This window comes from Dromiciops gliroides, chromosome 4, assembly GCF_019393635.1.
Source record: "Dromiciops gliroides isolate mDroGli1 chromosome 4, mDroGli1.pri, whole genome shotgun sequence".
In the NCBI taxonomy this organism is placed as follows: Eukaryota; Metazoa; Chordata; class Mammalia; order Microbiotheria; family Microbiotheriidae; genus Dromiciops; species Dromiciops gliroides.
In genome coordinates, this window is record NC_057864.1 from 122,847,853 (window position 1) to 122,870,043 (window position 22,191).

A 22,191-nucleotide genomic window follows, 5' to 3' on the forward strand; every position below is an offset into this window, starting at 1 on the left:
TTCACCTGTCAAATGAGGATATTAGAAAAGAAGATGGGGGCAGCTAGGTGGTGCAGTGGATAAGAGCACCAGCCCTGGAGTCAGGAGTACCTGAGTTCAAATCCAGCCTCAAACACTTAACACTTACTAGCTGTGTGACCCTGGGCAAGTCACTTAACCCCAATTGCCTTACTAAAAAAAAAAAAGAAAAGAAAAGAAAAGAAGACCACAGAAATTCCTTTCTAGTTCTAAACCTATGATCCCATTTCCAGACTTGTATCTATAAATGTTAATCAATGTTTCTTCCACTAGGGCTAGGCTTGTCCCAGTTTACTCTTCTCTTCTCTTCCTGTGGAAAACATTACATCATTAACTCCTCCTCTTATCCTTCCTGTTTTCCCCTTTCCCCTTTGAACACATCTATGGATTTTCCCTAGAGTGTAAGGGTGAAGGTGCTACATACTGGGCAGAGAGGGTGGGGAGAGTAGAACTGGGAGACAAAAAAGGTGATAATTTTAACCTAAAAAATTAATGAATGAGAATAGAGAATGAGGAAAATTATGGGAATGTTTCAGTTATTATTTAGTAAATATTAAGGTGTTTCACTGGTGCCCTTTCTGTAGGATCTGGGAAGTCGGAACAAACATTCAAGTGTGGTGTCTATGGGAAACAGATAAATATGTCTCTTGCTTCAGACAAGCCCTTCAGTCTTGCATTTGTACGCAGGGTGGGCAGCAGATTCTTTTTTAAAGCTTAGTCAGATGCAGGCATCATAACTACCCTAATCATTTCTGGGCTGGGCACCAAATAACATGGTAGAAGAAGAAGGAGAAGAAGAAGAACAACAACAACAATAACAACAACATCATCGTCAATAACAACAACAACAAGAGGCTCTCACATTCTCTCCATTCTAGGCAAAATTGAACCTAATGTTGCCTAAACTCTGCATTCCATCCCTTAACGTCATGACCTTGGATAGGCTGCCTCCTATGAAAGGCACGCCTTCCTCCCCGCCACTTCTTAGAAGCCTTGTCTTCCTATAACACTCAGTTGATGCGCCACCTCCTAATGGACGCCTTTCCTAATGACCCTAGGTATTAGTATTCACTCTCATCTCAAATGATCATGCATGTACTTCTCTATTTATGTGTACATATATATCTGTTTCCATGTTGGTGTTCAGGGAAGATTAGTACCTCTGGTGTGAGGGCTGCCCAGTCCTTTTCAGGGCTTTGGTGCCCGCTTGATTCACCCAACTCTCACCTGTGGCTCTAAGAAGATGTTGATAGGCAGTAGACACAGCTCGGTAAGCCATTTCTGCAGATGGGCTAAGCCAGTTTGAGGGTAACTGAGGGGTCTCAAACCTGTTGGTGAGTTAGAGGGGTGGCCACCTCAAGCATGTGAAGATTTCCTGTTGCAGAATGGGCAGATGAGAACAATTTCTTCCAATGGCCATGAAGGAGGCTGAAGTAGGTGCTATGGAACCCTTAGAGCCTGGTTAAACATCGAAAACACCAAAGTCATCCACTGTATCCCAAACCATCACCCGTTGTCTTGACTTTTGTCTTGCCACTGAACTGTGATGACTCTGGAAGAGAGAATGAGGTTGAAGACTTTGTGCAACTCTGCTTCACTTAAATACGATTTATTTGTGAGTCAGAAGATATTACCCATATAATTTTACCCCCAAATAATGACATCGCTTTGATTCTCTTCAAAAACAATGGACAGGGGGCAGCTAGGTGGCGCAGTGGATAGAGCACGGGTCCTGGATTCAGGAGGACCTGAGTTCAAATCCGGCCTCAGACACTTGATACTTACTAGCTATGTGACCCTGGGCAAGTCACTTAACCCCAATTGCCCCACCAAAAAAGAAAGAAAGAAAGAAAGAAAGAAAGAAGGAAAAACAAAGGACAACAACCAAACAATCAACCAACCAACCAACCAATCAACTTGTATCCTTCCGGTAACATGCAAACTTCTCAAGGAGTTATTTTTACTGTGTTAAATTTTGTCTTTGTGTTCTCAGCTCTGAGAACAGTGCCTTGAACAGATTAAGAATTATATAAATGCTTATTGGAATGGTTTGGATGAGGAATGTTTGGGATCATAGTGTAAGGGGTGGAGTATGGGGAGGAAATAAAACACTCATGTGAAAGAGGATGGAGAGTCTTTCTGCAAAGGCATGATAATGTGCAATAGGTGCACTTTGCTCCCTATGTTGGAGCATACACAGACATTCTGTAACTGGTTCCACTGTGCCAACCACAAGATGAAGAGGTTGACTGTTGATTGGTTGTGCAACTGGAACTGGGGAGCACCCAAAAAACCCAGAGCCAATTCTTTTGCCTCTGGCTCTTTCGAGATTGACTAACACAGTGCCTGGTATATAGTAGGAGCTTAAGAAATGTTCACTGATTAGAGAAGGAGCATGAGCTACTGAGGGTGTAAGGGTCAGGAGAGACATTAAACTCTCTTACCCAGAGCTGGCATGAAGCCTGGTAGATTCTGCTGCAAATGCCATTTGATGGGGAGATCTCTGAAAGCTCTCCTGATTTTTCAAAGTTCACATGGTCATCACCCAGCCATTTCCAAATCCAGATACTCATTCAACTAAAATCAGAAAACAATGAGCCCCAAAGAAACAGTGGAATACCAATGTCAAGGGCTCTTGTAGGGGGTGGCACTTTAGCTAAACCTTGAAAAGAGACAGGAATTAGTGGTTATCTGCAGAAACTAAATGATACAGTTCTCTCATGTCCACCTATCTAATACTGATCCTCAAGTCTCACCTGCTCCATGAAAGCTTACCTAACCGTGCCGGTCTACTTTGATCCCTTTGCTTCCTGAACTTTAGACTGTGAGCTCCTTGAGGGCAAGAACTCTTTTTATCTTTCTTTGTATCCTAAGCACTTAGTACAGTACCTGGTACATGCCAGGTTCTAAATAAGTGCTAATTAACTTGACTGGACACTTTATGTACTCTGAAATATTTATTGAATAATTAACAACTCCTCACCTCTATAAGGTCTAGGGAAGGCACTGCCACGTAGTTTGGGTTCTAGGAGTTGGAGGGGAAATGGAAGAAGGTAGGGAGGAGAAAAGACAAGGGCTATGGTTGGTCGTTTGTTGTCCTTCAGTCTTGAAGAGACCAAAATGACATCACTATGTCATCACTGAGTCAAGAAGGGGCTCCAGACCCACATGGGGCACTCCCAGGGCTCATACCTGGACAGAGATGGACGTGAACTGGCACCTTTGTTGCCTACTACCTAGTAATAGGTAGTAGGACCAGGGTGACTGATAGGGATAGGGGTAGAAATGAACCTGTGCCTCCTCTAACTCTCCCAGTCTGGTGCTTTTTCTAGATCTGTTTGGGGGAGTTTTGGGGAAGAGCTCTTCCCTCCACGGCTACTCCACAATCCTAGCTCCTCCCCTCTTTTTTATTGTTATTAACTGTTGCCTAGTATTCCCATGAAAAGTTTCAGGCCCTAGATAGTATACCTAGAGAAAATCAAGTTGAGGTATCAGCAGCAGGAATCTAGCTCAGGTATCAGAAGCAAAGTGGGGCACCTGTTCTAGCCTCTGGCTCAGACGGACAACTATAAAGGAATAACCAGGGCAGGAATCCCAGACCAAAGGAGATTCTCAGCAGGATGACAGGGGCTGTGTCCAGCAGCAGTCTATCAAACTCAGGTAGAACTTGTAGAGCTTAGACCAGGAAGGTAGTAGTCATAATCTGGCCCTGGATCAGACCATTTTGGGAGCACTGATAAGTTAGCAGTTTTGGAGCCTAAATTGACCCTTGGTTATTGGAACAACACAACACTCAATACACCAAGAGAGCAGCAATAGGATCTTCCCAGAAGAAGTAGAAGGCCTGACCCTAACATCAAGTCCAACGTTGGGAAGTAGGCTGGAAGAATGAGCAAATAGAAAAAAGGATCCAACCATAAAAAGCTATTATGGTGACAATGACACATAAGACACAAAACTTGAAAAAGAGAATGATTCCAAAACATCTACATAGCAGTTAAGAGAAAAAAAAATATAAACGGAAATGAACAATGATAAAGGAGTAAACAAAGACAAACCACTTACATTCTAGTATAGGGAGAAAGGAAAAGGGGGGATTGGAGGGAAGATAGAGAAGGAAATAGGTGGTGAAGTGGATAGAGTGCTGGGCCTGGAATCAGGAAGACCTGAGTGCAAATATGGTCTCAGAAATGTATTAATTGTGTGACCTTGGGCAAGTCATTTAACTCTATTTGCTTTAGTTTCCTCATCTGAAAAATAAGCTGTAAAAGGAAATGGCAAACCACCTCAGTATCTTTGCCAAGAAAACCCCAAATGAGGGCATAAAAAGTCAGACATAACTGAACAACAACAATAGAATTAAGTAAAAGAAACCCCAAGGATATACATAAATATTTATAGCTCTTTTTTTGTTTTGGGGTGAGGCAATGGGGGTTAAGTGACTTGCCCAGGGTCACACAGCTAGTAAGTGTCAAGTGTCTGTGGCCGAATTTGAACTCAGGTCCTCCTGACTCCAGGGCCAGTGCTTTATCCACTGCGCCACCTAGCTGCCCCTATAGCTTTTTATGAAATAACAAAGTTTGAGAATTTGAGGTAGTACTGACTAAATACATTATGGTATATAAATGTGGTAGAATACTATTGTGCTGTGCAAGGTCATCAGCCTCACTCTCTCCTCCAGAGTCATCTGGGTCCAGTGGCAAGACATAGGTCAGGACAATCATCAGTGGCCTTGGATGTAGTGGGAGACCTTGGCCTTAGCCCTTGGCCTTTTAAAGCTAAAGTCTGAGGCAACACCCATTCAGTAGTTAGAGGCTACCTAAGAATTGAGGCAAAAGCTGGCCTAGTTAACCTTCACAAAAGACTCAATCTGGGAAGGGAAGACCCTCAGAGTTTCTGGCCAGAGTAGAGATAATGGCTACATATACTCCAGTGTTCTCCACTATACTCAATGATGGAAGCAGAGTATAGAAGCATTTTCTTTTCTTTGTGGACATGTTTGCACCATCTTTTTACCTCTGGTGCTTTCTCCTTTTTGATAGCCTCTTCCTCCTTTAGTCCTGGGTTTCCCTTTAAATTACAATTTATAGGGTCTAATCTGAAGCTAATGAAGACTGCAAGGCTACCCAGAGCGGAGTACATTTCCTATGTGGAAGTGTCTGATATCTGGTTTTGATATTCCAATTCTTGTTGGTCCCTCTCTGAACTCACATATTTTCAAGCAATAAATAAATATCTTTCTGAATTTTCCAGTAGAAACCTCAGATCCATAATGAAATGATCAACCATTGACTCCACAATATAGAACCTCAAATATGCTTACCCACCTCTTCACTGAGAGCAGTACACGGATCAAGGTGCAAAAAAAGATACATTTTCTGACTCAGTCAACGTGGGGATTTTTTTAGCTCGATAAATGTATATTTGTTACAGGCTTTTTTGCTTTTATTTTTGTTTTTTAGTTGGGGGTGGGTGGAAGGGCAAGAGGGGTTAGGGATAGGATAGCAAAGAGAAAAGGGAAAGAAGAGATAGTCATTGAAGTACAGCCCTGTTCAAGACAAGAGAACAGAAGAAAGGCCAGACCAGTAGAACATCTTTGAAAGCTTCAGATTGTCCTTATATACTTAAGGGGATAAGCTAACTGCACAATGTCCATGAAGATTTTGCAAAGAACTGCAGCTCTCTGTAATGTATAATGTACAAACAGCTGGCAACACTTCTGAAGGCTGCTCCAGCCAGATTAAAATGTAATTGGGAAAAACTTAACAAAATAAATTTTAAAATCATAATAAAACATAGATAATATGTTTTAAAACTAAGTCAGTATGTAGCCCGCAGGGATCCTTATGTACAGATCAGTGGCCCTCAGTTTCTGTTTGGGTTTGACATTATTGCAGTTTTATACACAATACTTCCTTCTCTTCTAGGAATATACAAATGCCTGTTCTCTTTGGTGGTCAGATAGAATAAAATTTATTTTTTAAAAAGAAACTGAAAGTCAAGATGAGACAGAGGTAATTAATTAGCTCAAGGTGGGGAGGAGAAGGCATGGTAGATCAGGGCGGATGGGGGCCTGCACACCCCACCCTCTTCCTCCCTGGAGAATGCCAGATATTTCTGTCTTGGGGGCAGAACTCTAACTGCTCAGGGAGGGAGCGCAAAGGGTGCAGGGCTCTCCCCTCCCACTCGGGGCATCGGGCCAAGGCCCACGCCTCCCACCCAGGCCCAGGCCGGTGGCCGAGCCTAGGGCTCCAGCTCTTGCGTGCCCCGTCTGTGCCGGGGCCCCACGAGCTGTCCGCGCACTCCTCTGCTCCGTGGCCGCTCGACAGCGCGCAGTCTTGGCCTTTTCTTCCGCAGTCATGGGCGCCGCAGCTTCGTCTGCCCTCACCGGGCTCAGCCTTCCCCAGCTCCGCCTCCGTCTTGCGCTCCTAGCCTCGGCGCAACCCAGGACCGCCTGGCTCGGGGCGGCCGCCCTGGGGCTGGCCACAGTCGCGGCGCTGAGCGCCGCCGCCTGGAGCATTAGAGGCCGGCGGGGCCGGCGGCGGCGGCGGCGGCGACGGCTGCAGCAGGTGGGCACCGTGGCGCAGCTCTGGATCTACCCCATCAAGTCCTGCAGGGGGGTGCCTATGAAAGAGGCCGAATGCACGGAGATGGGGCTGCGCAGCGGCCACCTAAGGGACAGGTACCATCACGCTCCGGACACAGCTCCAGTCCCTGGGATCGGGAATGGGCGGGGGTGGATAGGCTGGGCAATATGCAAAATGCAGAAATATATTCTAACCTAGTGTTCAGTTGCTGGCTGTTTTCAGTTTTACAATGTAGTTGCTGAGGAATTGTGGCTCACAAGGACTCCAAGTGTACACAGCACCTTGTATGGATGGAAAATCCAATTTTCTTAGATGTTTATTGAGCACTTGGAAACTGAAATATCATCTCAGCCCTCAGAGCACTCTATAGGCACTGTGGTCCACTGGTTAGAGGATTAGCTAGCCTTGAGGACAGAAGAACGGAGTTCAAGTTATGTTTTTCATACCCACCAGGGAGAGGGGTGATGCTGGGCAAGTCACTTAATTGCCACTCATTGCACTCAAGGAGCTCCCAAAAGGAGCTAGATCTTCTTTCAGTTGCGTTGGGGATCTGCATTGGTGGAGGTAGCCCTCATATAGGGAGTTCCTTGCAATGATGAATAATAGAACCAGACCTAGCTAAAAATAAACACCAGGAGACTTTGTGAAAGCAGGCCACTCTCCGCACCCCAGACCCCCTGCTCAATGGAATCAATCGATCAGTCTGTTGTTGTTCAATCCTGTCTGACTCTGTGATCCCATTTGGGGCTTTTCTCGGCAAAGCTAACGGAGTGGTTTGCCATTTCCTTCTCCAGGCAAACAGGGCTAAGTGACTTGCCTAGGGTCACACACTTAGTGTTTGAGTCACATTTGAACTCAGGTCCTCCTGACTCCAGAGCCATTGCTCTATCAGTGGATATAGAGCTGCCCTAATCAGTCAAGACGAATTTATTTAGTGTCATAGAGTAGATAAGAGTATTGGACTTAAAGTTAGGAAGTTAGAATGTTACCTCAGACACTTACTGGCTGTGTAACCTTTACCAAGTCATTAACCTTTTGGGGTCTCATTTTCTTCATCTGTAAAATAAAGAGGTTGGATTTGGCTCCCAAGTGCCCTTCCATCTTTTTTTTTTTTTTTAATGCCAGGGATGTAAAGTAATAATACAGAGGAAGAAACTGAGATAATTAAAAAAAAATTAAAAAATCAAAGCAATTCCTAACCTTAAGGAGCTTTATATTCTGGGGGAAAGGCAACATTTATGCCACCTTCCAGGGGTCCTGTTTTGGACACTGCTGGACAGCTGACTCCATTTTAGCATCCAATTACCCTTGAATGGAGATTCTGTGATTGAGGACTGGAAAGAGTCCATTCTGGTTGGTTAAGTTCATAATTAACTTCTGGGCTCCTGCATTTCATGAAACTTGGGATACTGACAAGTTCACAGATCCAGCTTCGCAACCATCTCCCTCGCATGTTTGGAAGAAATAGGAAAATGGATAGATCGGATTCTGCTCCTTTCCTCCCTCCCGCCTGCCCATTCCTTCCACTAGTGGAGGAGTGAGAGACCTGAAAGGTGAGCAGCAAGGGGAAGAAGGAAGGATAATCTGCTCTGAAAAATGAGATTGCAGAACTTGAATTAATTCCAGGAGGTTGGTATGATTCAGTGGATGAAGTGTGTCGGATTTCAAGTCAGAGAACTTGGTTTCCAATCATGATTCTCTCATTTTAGTGCCTGTGTCATCTTGGGTCATTTCTTTCACTTCTCTGGGTTTCAGTTTCCTTATCTGTAAAATTCAGGGATTGGATTAAATGATATTTAACGTTCCTCCCAGGATCCTTTGATTATATTTGCTTGTCTTGGTTGGCTATCTGTAAGAACCAAAGGGAGTTGGTTGGTTATTATCATTGGTAAGAAACATTCAAATGGCGCTAGTAAATATTTTGTTGGGAGAGGAAGGGTTAGGATGGAAAGAGTTAGGGACAGGATTATATCCTTTGACCTTTCTGGGAATTATATAAAACCTGTCTTTTAGAGTTTTGAATGTTTTGGTCATGTTTATGCCACATGGGCATGGTGTGAACAGTAGTGCTGTACCAAGAGCATTCTAAGCAAAGGATGGGGGTATTTTCATCCAAATTACTTCCTCATATGCTTATCAGGAGTGTATCCCTACAAATTCCAAATGGGCAATTTGCATGTTCAGTGAAAATGCCTTCTGAGGCCACTGCTTCGTGGCCTCAAATGCCCTTCAAGAATAGCTCTTGTTCAGTTGTTTCAGTCATCTTACTCTTCGTGATATCCTTTGGGGTTTTCTTGGCAAAGATACTGGAGTAGTTTGCCATTTTTCTTCTCCTACTTATTTTATAGATGAAGAAACTGAGGCAAACAGGGTTAAGTGACTTGCCCAGGTTCCCATAGCTAGTAATTTTTTTTTTCAGTGAGGCAATCGGAGTCAAGTAACTTGCCCAGGGTCACACAGCTAGTAAGTGTCCGAGGCGGGATTTGAACTCAGGTACTCCTGACTCCAAGGCCGGTGCTCCATCCACTGCGCCACCTAGCTGCCCCTAGTAATATTTTTAACTCAGGTCTTTCTGACTCCACACCTGGTGCTTTATCTACTGTACCACCTTGCTGCCCCTCAAGAATATTGGTGCCCCTTTATTTAATAGAATAATAAATTCACTGAATTGGCAAAACAGAATAGGTGAGTGAGATAAGGACCTTGTATTGAATTGTGACCTTGGCTCATTAATTTCTCACATCTGTAAGTTGAATTTAAAAATAGACTAATATGCCTTCTTCTGTGTTTTTTATTTAGGAAAGGGAACTGTGGATTACTTTCAGGTGGAAATATTCTTTACATAGTAGATAAATCATAGGCAATTGCTTATGCTTTTTTTTTTTTTTTGTGGGGCGATCAGGGTTAAGTGACTTTCCCAGGGTCACACAGCTAGGAAGTGTCAAGTGTCTGAGGCCGGATTTGAACTCAGGCCCTCCTGAATCTAGGGCAAGTGACTTATCCACTGTGCCACCCAGCTGCCCCTTGCTTATGCTTTAAGCTATAAAGTGAGTGGCCCCTGATCAAATGGCTAGTGAGCCTCAAAGATAGGATCTGAACTAGGTTCTTCTAGACTGCAGGTTCAACACATTATCTCCTATTTCACACTGTGGACAATAATGGAAGATTAATATGACTTCATTACAGGAAGAGCTCACTAAAGTTTTCTGTGAATCAGAATATCATTTCCTTAGTCTATGCTTGAAAATGGTGAGGTTTTTGTTGTTATCCTTGTTGTGAAATTGAAAATTGATTCTTAATTCTATTTTGTTAAGACTTAACCAAGGCAGATTTAATATTCTTCACTGTTCCATACCCCTCCCTCTTTTTTTTGCAGGGCAGTGAGAGTTAAGTGACTTGCCCAGGGTCATACAGTTAGTGTTAAGTGTCTGAGGCCGGATTTGAATTCAGGTCATCCTGAATCCAGGGCCAATGCTTTATCCACTGCGTCACAAAGCTGCCCTCTATTCCATAGCCTCTTTACTTCACCCACCATCTACAATTTCAGAGAAAGCTGATAAACTGAAAAGATTAAATCTCATCAATTTAAACTGTAGCAATTCCTGTCATCTGCAGACTAAACTGATTGCCTGAAGAGTACTTCTATCACCTTAGAACTGATGTCATCTCCCAGTGATGTAATGGGAAGGAGCTGAGATGACACTTATCCCACCTCCTCATTGAAATGTCCACTAATCTGGTTTGTTTTGCCTTTGTTTTATGGGGGTAGCTAGGTGGCTCAGTGGATAGAGCACTGCCCCTGAAGTCAGGAAAACCTGAGTTCTAATTCAACCTCAGATACTTGACACTTACTAGCTGGGTGACTCTGGGCCATATATCTCGTGTCATCTCCAGTCATCGTGATGTATGTCAGTCCACTGGACCCAGGTAGCTCTGGAGGAGAGAGAAAGGCTGGTGCTTAAATCCAATTCACTTTGAGCCATGACACTACCTCCCATTTATAGTCCTCTTTGAGAATGAAGGGCAAACAACAACAAACCTTTATCTCGTGCCTGGAATCACATATGTTGTTTGGAGTTTAGGAGAAATTTCAAAAAGAGAGGTCCAAACAATTAAATGTCAAACTGTGTCAGAGGGCTTTTACTTTCTACCCAATCAGAAGACATACCCATGTTGTTCAGATTTTGCTCTGTCATCCTGTTAATTACCATAAAAAACCCTGACTCATGGTGTTTGGTTATTGAGAGGTCATAGACCCAATTTATTAGTTATTGCTAACCTAGTTAATGCAGGTGGTCCAGCTGGACATGGAGTCGGGAAAATCTGAGTTTAAATCTAGCCTTAGACACTTATTAGCTGTGTGGCCCTGGGCAAGTCACTTAACCTGTTTGCTTTAATCCACTGAAGAAGGAAATGACAAACCACTCCAGTATTTTTGCCAAGAAAACTCCATGGACAGTATTGGTGTTTTATGGTCCATAGGGTCAGGAAGAGTCAGCTATGACTGAACAATAATAACAACAGCCTCTTTAATAAATTGATCCATGCTTGGAACTTTGTTTCTCAGAATTTCTATCACACTGTTGTTAGGTGGGTCTGAGATCCAGAGTTGATCCCATCACTAGAGGGAACTTCCAGTGTGAAACTTCCTTCCCCTAATACAAATCACATTGTTGTTGTTCAGGTGTTTCAGTTTTATCCAACTCTTTATGATCCCCATTTGAGGTTAGTATATGTCTGAGGCTGGATTTGACCTTAGGAAGATGTGTCTTCCTGACTTTAGGAAGATCATTTTACCTGTAAGATATTATTTTAGAATCCACTCTGGGGAACTGAGGGCTTAAGTCATTTCCCATGGTTGTACATGAACAGGACATGAACACAGGTCTTTCTAACTCCCAAGAGTGGCTCTCTCCCCCACTATTATATACTATCTTTCAATATTATTTTTGAATTTCTGTAACTTCAAGCAGCTCATAGTGCTTTATAGCTATGTATCCATTTACTGGGTAATCATTGGACCTTGAAAGCTAAGGGATAAATTCAGCATTGCTGAATGGTACTGTATTCCCTCTCCTTCCTCCTCTCTCTCCCCTTCTCCCTCTCCTCCATGAAATGCAGCCCTAGGACTCTGTGCTATTGTTCTTTGATAATTATTCTGTTCCTCTTGTTGCTGTGCTCTGATAATGGCAGGTTTTGGTTGATCATCAATGAAGAAGGGAATATGGTCACTGCCCGACAGGAACCCCGCCTGGTACTAATTTCCCTAACCTGTGAAAATGACTCCTTGATGCTCAGTGCAGCTTACACCCAGGACTTGATTCTACCAATCAAAGCACCCAGCACAAATGTGGTGCGGAAGTGCAGGTGAGGTGGGAAATAATTTTAATGTTTTTTTTTTCTTTGGGGAATTTATTTTGTTTATGTTTAATGAATCAAAAACTTTAGGAAAGAGCTCACGGATGAATTTTGGGACCCCTATAGTATGTAGAAGAAACACAAAATAATTGCCACATTTGGTAAAAGGTACACAAATAACATACCACAAAATAATTTCTATAGATTCTAAAGATTTGGAAAGCTGAGGTGACTAGCTTACTGAGGCAATATTACTTCTCTCCCCCCCACCTCCTCCCGACCACAATATCCTAGTTCAGTCACAGAAGTTCCTGTGGAGCTGTTTTAATGAAACCTGATCTCTAGTAATCTCTTTGTACGGGACATTTTCCTGGTTCTACATGGTCCATTGGAAACTTTTTGGCCTGAAAGGTTAAACATTTATAAACAGCCAAATGTTAAGACTAAGGATCTCTGTCAGCACACATCTGCTTTGGACAAAGGTTGAGTTTGCTCTCAAGGGGATGAAACCACTTTCCTGTAAAGGATTTGTAACCAGAGCCCACACATAATTTCCTAAAGATTTCTAGTTAATTCACATAGCTTCTGGGGATTCTTCAGGGTCACTTCTGGCTTTGTGCCACTACTCTTTGTGTCCCTATTTGGGAATTCCAAAGGAAATATGGCTTTCTAGTTATTTTTGCCCCACCATCACGTCTTTGCTACCAAAACCAACTGGAGGCCTAAGTCCCAAACAAAAATTTGGTTTTTTTAGGTCAAACTTTTTTTCTTTCTTTTGGTGGTGTTGGTGGTGGGGAATGTGTGTTGGGTTTAGAACTTTGGGTACAATTGATAGGGTATTCAGCTTGGAGGCAGGAAAACCTGGTTTCACATAGTGCTTCAGAGATATATTAGCATTGTGAACTGAGGCAAGTCATTTAATCTTTCTTGGTCGGGCCAGCTAGGTGGTGCAGTGGATAAAGCACTAGCCCTGGATTCAGGATGACCTGAGTTCAAATCCCACCTCAGACACTAGCTGTGTGACCTTGAGCAAGTCACTTAACCCTCATTGCCCCACCAAAAAAAAAAAAAAAAGGAAAAAATTTTTCTTGGTCTTAGTTTCCTCATTTGTAAAAGAATATCTACCTTATAAGGTTACTCTGAGGATTACAGAATCATTGAATTTGAATATTGGGACTTCAGTGGCCATCTGGTCCAACTCATACCCAAAAAGGAATCCCTGCTTGAAGATTTCCTTGTCAATGCCAGTCATTCTATTATGTTGTAGTTATTCAGTCCTTTCAGTCGTGTCAGGCTCTTTGTGACCCTATTTTGGGATTTTCTTAGCAAAGATACTAGAGTGGTCTGCCATTTCCTGCTTCCCATTATGGGACAACTCTAATTGATTTAGAAGTTTGGTATTTGTTTTCACCATGTTTCCTCTTTGCCACTTTTACCCATGGCTCCTGGTTCTGCCTTCTAGGACAAAACAAAACATGTGTAATCTCTCTTCTACATGACAGCTCTCCACAAACTTGAACACATTGATTATGTTCCCCCTGGGTATTCTCTTCTCCAGCCTACACATACCTAGTTTCTTCAACTTGTGATCCTCAGAAGGCACAAATTCAGTTTCTTTGCCATCCTGGTTTGGTCTCCTCTGGACATTGGGCCAGTTTATCCATGGGCTTCTTAAACTGTGACCCCAGGAAGGGAGCATAGTACTCCAAATGTGGTCTAACTAGGGCTAGGTACAGAAACACTATAGCCTTCTTATTCTTTTTTTTTTTTTTTTGTGAGGAAATTGGGGTTTAGTGACTTCCCAGAGTCACACAGCTAGTAAGTGTCTGAGGCCAGATTTGAACTCAGGTACTCCTGACTCCAGGGCCAGTGCTCTATCCACTGTGCCACCTAGCTGCCCCCCCCCCCTTTTTTTTTTGGTGAGGCAATTGGGATTAAGTGACTTGTCCAGGGTCACACAGCTAGTAAGTGTCAATTTTCTGAGGCTGGATTTGAACTTAGGTACTCCTGACTCCAGGGCCGGTGCTGTATCCACTGCGCCACCTAGCTGCCCCCTAGCCTCCTTATTCTTGAAGTTATGCTTTGGTAACACAGCTCAAGATTGCATTAACCTTTTTGGGGGGCTGCCACATAACATTGCTGACTCATATTGAGTTTGCAGTCCACTAAACCTTTCAGATTTTTTTTAAAACAAACTGCTGTCTAACTGACTTCCCCTGAATTCAGATGATCAAACAGCATATGGAAAACCTTAAAATACTATATAAAGGTTAGTTGCTTTTATTATGATGATGATCATCATTGCTATCATTATATATTATATGTATATTATATATTACATATATTTACTTGATTTATTTTTAAAAAATTTTGTCAGTGGAGTGTTGATCTCCAGCAACAGCCAGGCTAGGGCAGAAGATAATAGAGATGATGGTCATAATTGAGGTGATAGAATGCGTATCCTTTCCCTGTACTCCATTTGTCCCAGGCCCAGGTGGTTTTTGTCCTGTTGGCCTTATTTGCAGACTTAGTGATATCTGTTCCTTCTGTTTTGGGAAGTTCGATTTATTGAAAAACTTCCTAATGATCAGAGTTGTCCAGTTGTGGTATGAAGGTAGTGATTTCCCTCAAATGAGGGATATTTAAGAAGAAATTGGATGACCTTTATCAATGATGTTCTGTAGTCCTGTTTTGGGATGGGTTGTACAAGACGGCTTCTGAAGTTCCTTCTTTGACTGGGAGATCCTGTGGTTCTCTGATTGAATCTACATGATTCATTCTACACTTGGGGTGGGGTGAGAAGAGCCATTTACTTCAGTGTATAAAAACAACAGGTGCTGTAGAGTAGTTACTGTGGAAACTTGGCAAGTGGAAGGACTAGAAATTCTTATTTTTCCCCCCCACCATTTAGCAAAGATAAATATAAACCCTGCTAAGGCAATTATCATCTGTCATCTCTACAATACTTAATCACCCCTCTTCTTAAACTACTCTGACTCCCTCCCCATTCTCTCAAATCCTCTTTCTCTCCAAAATGAAGCTGCCCATTAATGTTTACTAATAGGTTGACATTTCACTGCTCAAGACAGTGATAGGTGGCTTCTAAATACTGCCATGGTGGAGTCCAGGGGAGAGGAATGAAAGAAATTGTAGAACATGAGATGTCAGATTGAACACAATGGAACTTGTACCTCCCAATGAATATCCTTTCAATTAATTTCCTTTGGAGGCTATGGAATGATTTCAGTGGTGTGGGAATTATCACACACATTTTGGGAACCTCTCCTTTGCAATGGCTTATGGTTCATTCTTCGGAATATTTGCAGTATTGGTGATTCTTTATTCTTGCTGGTGGTGTTGAGTTGTTTTTAAGTTGTGCTGTGGCTGCAATAAACCATACATAAGGAACTCTTTGGGCTGCATATTGACCTAGAGGGCCACATATTAACATTATCTATGCTTTATTGTATTTTTATTTATTTTGTTAAACTTTCCCCAATTATATTCTAGTCTGGTTCAGGCTACAGGAGTTCTGTGGGCTATATTTGGCCCAGAGGCCTGCATGTTTGACACCTTTGGTGTAGGTAATTCCTAGTAAGGGAATCTCCTTACTTCTATTAATTCAACAATTAAATCACAACCTTCTACCAGGCACGAGGATACAGACAAATTCAAAGTCTTTGTCCTCAAAGAGCTTATATTCTTTTATAAGACATGTAGACAGAAGTAAATACAACATAGACACAAGGGCAATACAAAGCATTTTCTGGAGAAGCATTAGCAATTGGCAGGGGTATTGGTTGTGGATCAGGATGGGCCTCTGGTAGAAGGCAGTACTGGGGCTAAGTATTGAAGGAAAGTAGAGATTCTGAGAGCCTCAGAGGAAGAGGGAGTGCATTTTAGGTATGGGGGGCAGCTGTTCCAAGTAATGGAGAGAGGAGATAGAAAATTAAGTTTGAACAACAGTAAGAAGGGCCATTTGGCTCGAGTGTAAAGTGCCTGAGGGAGAGTAGTGTGCAATAAGTCTGGAAAATTAGGTCAGATGTGGATTGTGAAAGGGCTTTAAGTCCTAAAGATAAAAATTTTATTTTTCCCAAGAGCCACTGGAATTCTCTGAGGCAGGGAATGACATGGACAGCCCTGTGCTTTAAGAATATCACTTTGTAGGGGCAGCTAGGTGGCACAGTGGATAGAGCACTGGCCCTGGAGTCAGGAGGACCTGAGTTCAAATCTGTCCTCAGACACATAACATTTACTAGCTGTGTGACCCTGGGCAAGTCACTTAACCCCAGTTGCCTCACCAAAAAAAAAAAAAAAAAGAATATCACTTTGGCAGGTAGTGAGAATGATATATTAGAGACAGAAGAGATGGGAAGCAGAACGACCAAATAGGAGGCTGTTACAATTGACCAGGCTAGAGGAAATGAAGTTCTGAACTAGAGAGATGATCATGTGGATGGGGACAAGGGGATAGATGCAAGAGATACTGTCTAAGAAATAAGAATGACCAATGCAGTTTCTGGCACGTAGAAGGTGCTTAATACTTGTTGGGGGGCAGCTAGGTGGCGCAGTGGATAAAGCACTGGCCCTGGATTCAGGAGGACCTGAGTTCAAATGTGACCTCAGATACTTGACATTTACTAGCTGTTTGACCCTGAGCAAGTGACTTAACCCTCGTTGCTCAGCAAAAAACAAAACAAAACTCCAAAACTTGTTGGTTATCAATAGATACTCCATACTCTCATTTTATATATTAGGAACATGAAGCATAAAATGGTAGCTGCGTAGGGTGACTTGTTGGATCTCACAGTGATTCAGTGTCAAAGTCAGGATTAAAACTCAGGTCTTCTGAATCCTCATTTGACCTCTGTCTTTGGATTACGAGGTTACAATTTCAGGAGCAGAGGAAGTAACTAATAGTAATAATAAAGAATATATCTTTGTTCAATATGTCATGCCTACATTTAAAAAATATGTGTTCCGAGTCTCAGATTATAACTTTTCCCTTCCCTTACCTCTTGTAGAGTTCACGGCCTTGAGATCGAGGGGAGAGATTGTGGTGATGAGGCTGCCCAATGGATTACCAGTTTTCTGAAGACTCAGCCCTATCGTTTGGTGCATTTTGAGCCTCAGATGAGGCCAAGAAATTCCAAACAAATAGTGGATGCTTTCCGGTCTACAGATAAGGTTAGATGAGAATGATTTTCCTGTGATATGTCAATTTGTAAATTATTTTCTTCTCAGTTCCTGAGATGTATGGCATATAATCTCCATTGGCCATTAAATCAGTGTTATACCCACGACAGAAGTTTGTCAGAGTAGACATTTTGTCTCCAGTAGCACGGGGAATGAGTTTAAAATGCCATTTTTGTTATGTTAGCACTGATTGCTGTTTTGTATTTTGAACACCTCAAATTTTATCTTGCTTAAGCTTTTGTCTTCTTATTCATGTTAGAGGTGTGGTACGATGTGGTTTGAACAGACAAATAATCTGTTAGTATTCGATCTGTGAATGTTTTTGTTCTTTTGCTCTCAGATGTGGTTCCATCCATGAGTGGAAGGTTGGAGGAAAAGGGAACAAATATTTATATAGCACCTACTATGTAGCAGATACTATGTGAAGAGTTTTAGAAACATCATCTTATTTGATCTTCAGCTGTCTCCCTTTCACCCCATACTGGAATATTGCTTTGATTACAAAATTCTAAGGTTGTGATTGCAGTTGTGTTGAATTACAACATGTGTTTTATGCTGTTGTTGGCTCAGAAGCTGAAAAAAAGTCAGACCGATCTAAAAGAAATAAGGCTAAAGGCAAATAAGAACTGTTATTAAGTAAAAGTGAACTGAGGAAATATCATGTGCCTGTTAATGACAGATGAGTCATCAGTGTAATGTTTTGACTGGTAGAAAGCATGTTGGGCATTTGCAAACTGTTCATATTTTTTAGATTCTTCTATCAGAATCTTTGGAATAGAGGAGCTAGAGGGGGCCTTAAAGATTGCTTAGTCCAGAGGATTTGAGGTCTGTGGACAGATTTCAGAGGGTCTGTGACTTGGATGGGAAAATAATTACATTTTAATTTTCATTAACTTTTTTTTTCCTTTTTTTTTTTATTTTTTTTTAGTGAGGCAATTGGGGTTAAGTGACTTGCCCAGGGTCACACAGCTAGTAAGTGTTAAGTGTCTAAGGCCAAATTTGAACTCAGGTACTCCTGACTCCAGGGCCGGTGCTCTATCCACTGCGCCACCTAGCTGCCCCTTCATTAACTTTTCATTGAAATTGAGCATTTCCTTAAATTATTTAAAAAACAAACCCCTAAACATTATTCTGATTAGTCTGTAGGACTCATCAGATTGCCATAGGGGTCTGTGAAACAAAAATAGGTTAAGAATCCCCAATCTAGTCCAACTGCCTTAGTTTAAAGAGATGGCAGCTCAGAGAGGCTAGCTAACTTGCCTATTGTCATGTAACTGGTTAGTGGTAGACTGGCCTCTGGCTGACCATTCTCATTCTCTTATAGGATCCATAGGAGTAAAGAAATAAACATACAATGAGCATTTGCATGCACACAGGGTAGTAGTAGTAGTAGTAGTAGGCTTCCACCAGTTGAGGACAACCATGGATCAGCGCCTTGAAGAGCCACAGGCCACAGTGTGGCTGTGCAGTCCAATATGGGAGCTGTAGCTCCTGCCGCAACCAGGACATCGGAAAACTGCATTCTCTGTTGCCCGTTGGTTCCTTCGTCTCATTCGTTTTTCTTCCTCCCGAGCTTGAAGGCCCATCTCAGCTGAGCGCAAGCTGCTCCTGGGTACTGAACTCCATCAGGTGGGGTTCTTGGCCATCTCCTCCCAGCTGCCGATGTCTATTCCCAGAGCCCTCAAGTCTTGCTTGCATACATCTCGGTAGCAAAGCTGGGGGTGTCCAGCAGGTCTTTGGCCTGAGGCTAACTCGCCATAGAGTAGGTCTTTAGGAATTCGCCCAACTTGCATGTGGTGCACCGGCTTTGTTTCAGTAGCGAGTAGATGCTCGGAAGTTGTGCGTGTTGGAGCACTTCTGTGTTGGTGATCCTATATAACCAAGATATGCCAAGGATGCTCCAAAGGCAGAGCATGTGGAAGCTGTTAAGCTTCTTCTCTTGTCTATATAAACTGGACTATGTATACTAGGCAAGAGAAGAAACACACAGGGTACTTCTGTAATAATTATAATCTAATTTCGGGCAGCTCATTTTCATGCTCTGCACACTAATTATTTCCCCTCTCACTTCTTCTTCATTGTGCAGGTCGCTTACCCTGATGCCAGCCCTTTCTTGATCCTCTCTGAGGCTTCACTGGTAGATCTCAATTCCAGGCTTGAGAAGAAAGTTAAAGCAAACAACTTCCGGCCCAATATAGTGATATCAGGATGCAGGGTTTATGAGGAGGTAAAGAATAATATACACCTTCCTTCCCCTTTGATTTTTAGCTTCTGTTTTTTGCTCCAGATCTTCCATTCTCAAAGGTTTGATTATATCATTCTGAATGTTATAACTAAAAGAATGTTTTTTAAAAAAATTACCTAATCGGGACAGCTAGGTAGCGCAGTGGATAGGGCACCGGCCCTGGAGTCAGGAGTACCTCAGTTCAAATCTGGCCTCAGACACTTAACACTTACTAGCTGTGTGACCCTGGGCAAGTCACTTAACCCCAATTATCTCACTTAAAAAAAATTACCTAATTTGAGTCATACAACAACCTGGTGAAGTAGATATGACAGGAGGAAAGGAACAAGCATTTATTAAGTCTCTACTGTGTGCCAGGCACTTTGCTAAGTGCTTTTACAAATATTATCTCATCTGACCCTCACAAAACTCCTGGGAGGTAGGGGCCATTATCCTCATTTTTACAGCTGAGGAAACAAAGGCAGACAAAGGTTAAGTGACTAGCCCAGGGTAATACAGGTCTTCCTGACTCCAGGCCTACTGCTCTATCCATTGGGACACCCACCTAATAATACCACAGGTATTATCTTCATTTTACAGGTGGTGAAGCAAAGACCAAATGGTTATATTTCTTCCTCTTGGCCTCACGGCCAATAAATCTCAGAGACAGAATTTAAATCTAGGTTTTTCTGACTCCAAATCCAACACTCTATTCATACCTAGCTGTATCATAGATGGCTTTACTCTATGAGTCTGAGCCTTTGGAATTAGTAGTGCAGGCAGCTGAAGTAGGAGAAGGTTCACATTTACCTCCCCCTGTATGTAGCCTCTAGGGAAGCCAGGGCACAGAGTGGTGTCTTAGTGGGAAGATGCTTTCCTCCATGCTATGATGTCTCTGCCTTTCTCCCCTTGTCTGTGCCTCGTAAGATCTAACATTGTAGGATGATCATAGATTAAGATATGTAAGGGACCTTGGAGGTCATTTAACCCGACCTTTCATTTTTACAGCTGAATAAACTGAGCCTAAGAGAGAGGTTATGTGACTTGCCCAAGGGTCTCATAAGCAGCAGGTATCAGAGGTGAGATTTGAGATCAGGTCTTTGGACCCTTTCCATTGAAACCCTCTGTTTGATTCAAAATTGGATATACAGAGCATTAATTTCCTCCTTTAAACATTCCCTTTTTTTTTCTTTCTTTCTTTTTTTTTTTTTTTACGGGGCAATGGGGGTTAAGTGACTTGCTCAGGGTCACACAGCTAGTAAGTGTCAAGTGTCTGAGGCCGGATTTGAACTCAGGTACTCCTGACTCCAGGGCCGGTGCTTTATCCACTGCGCCACCTAGCTGCCCCCCTAAACTTTCCCTTTTATATATATCTCCCAGGCCAATAAGAAAAGGAGCCTCTGAGCTTTAGTCTGTGAGGGATCAGTTTTTTATTGCTTGGGAATTAATTAGACAACAAAGGTGAAACCAATTAGGGAAATAAAGAAGTAGAAATACAGATGAATAGTCTTAGATATAAACTTAGTCTATTTGATCCCAGAGATTAAACTGGTTTAAAGGAATTTAGCATTTTCCTTTATAAAACTCACCGAATCTCAAACTATCCACCAGGCCTCGAACCAGCACACCCAAAGACTGAACACTAACCACGTGTTTCTGAACTCCTCTCCCCAGAGTGCCGCCATGGCTAAGTTAACGGCCAGAGAGAGAGCAAACTTCCATTCCTGCCCTCACTTTTAAGTTGGTGTCCCAGAAGTTCTTCGCATGTTCCTCCCCAAAAGGGGAGGTCCTTCAAAAGCTGCTTCAGTAGCATGCACAATTTCTCAAATGATTCAGCTAAAACTTCCGATATTACTCTTTACCACAAATGCCAATTCACTGTACATTAATGTGCCGTTTTTCCGAAACTTCTCCAACAATTGTTATTTTCCCTTTTTTGCCATTTTTGCCAATCTGTTGGGTGTGAGATAGAATCTTAGAGTTGCTTTAATTTTCATTTCTCTATTAGTGATTTATAGCGGTTTTTTAATGTGATTATTGATAGCTTGGATTTTTTCCCTTGAAAGTTGCCTGTTCATATCCTTTGGCCAGTTATCTATTGTAGAATGGCTCTTGTTCTTATAAATTGGAATCAGTTCCATATTTATCTTGAATATGAGATATTTATCAGAGAAACTTTCTGAAGAGATTCTCCCCGCCCCCCAATAAACATTGATTAAATGACTCTATGGGCAAGGCATGGGGAATTCAAATATAAAAAAGAAATAGACCTTACCCTAAAGAAGCTTACCTCCTACTGCTCGTGCTATACAGCGGTGAATCATGGGACAATACAATTTTAGAAAAATTAGAATCACAGGTGATGCAGAAGACAATGGAAAGATACATGGTGGCTGTGAATTGGCTTTAGGATATCAACAGGATAGCTTGCATGTGAGATGAGGCATAAAAGACATCATCCAAGGTTACGCACAACAGGAAAAGGAGGGGAGATAGTCATGCAGGAAGAAATAAGGATTCTTCGCTACAAGATCCCCTGAACAGCAATATTAGAAGAATCAAGGGAAGCCCTCCAAATCATGGCTAGATCCTCTGTGGAGGATTTATGGAAAAATACAGTCAAAGATCAAATAAAGTAAAGTCACCAAGCGTTTATTAAGCATTTGTTGTGTCAGGCACTGTGCAGAGCATAGAGAATGCAAATATAAGCAGAAAAAAAGGATAGTCCCTACCCTCAAGCTTATATTCTAACATGGAATAATAACATATAAAAGAATGTTGAAAAAGGGAAAGGAAAGTACTTGTGCA

At 42.2% G+C, this 22,191-nt stretch overlaps 1 protein-coding gene across 2 annotated transcripts in view; it reads left to right on the forward strand.

Annotated features, from left to right (window-relative positions):
* The first annotated feature begins 6,138 nt into the window (after nt 1-6,138).
* Nucleotides 6,139-22,191, forward strand: part of LOC122752644 (mitochondrial amidoxime-reducing component 1-like) — a 42,960-nt gene continuing 26,907 nt past the window's right edge. The window contains exons 1-4 of one of the 2 annotated variants that reach the window (XM_043999520.1): nt 6,177-6,700; nt 11,799-11,972; nt 16,988-17,150; nt 19,246-19,386. In XM_043999520.1, coding sequence (XP_043855455.1) covers nt 6,378-6,700; nt 11,799-11,972; nt 16,988-17,150; nt 19,246-19,386 — 801 coding nt within the window. In that variant the 5' untranslated portion in view covers nt 6,177-6,377. Of the gene's footprint in view, nt 6,701-11,798; nt 11,973-16,987; nt 17,151-19,245; nt 19,387-22,191 lie in introns of both variants that reach the window. The other variant, XM_043999521.1, reaches the window with a different exon arrangement.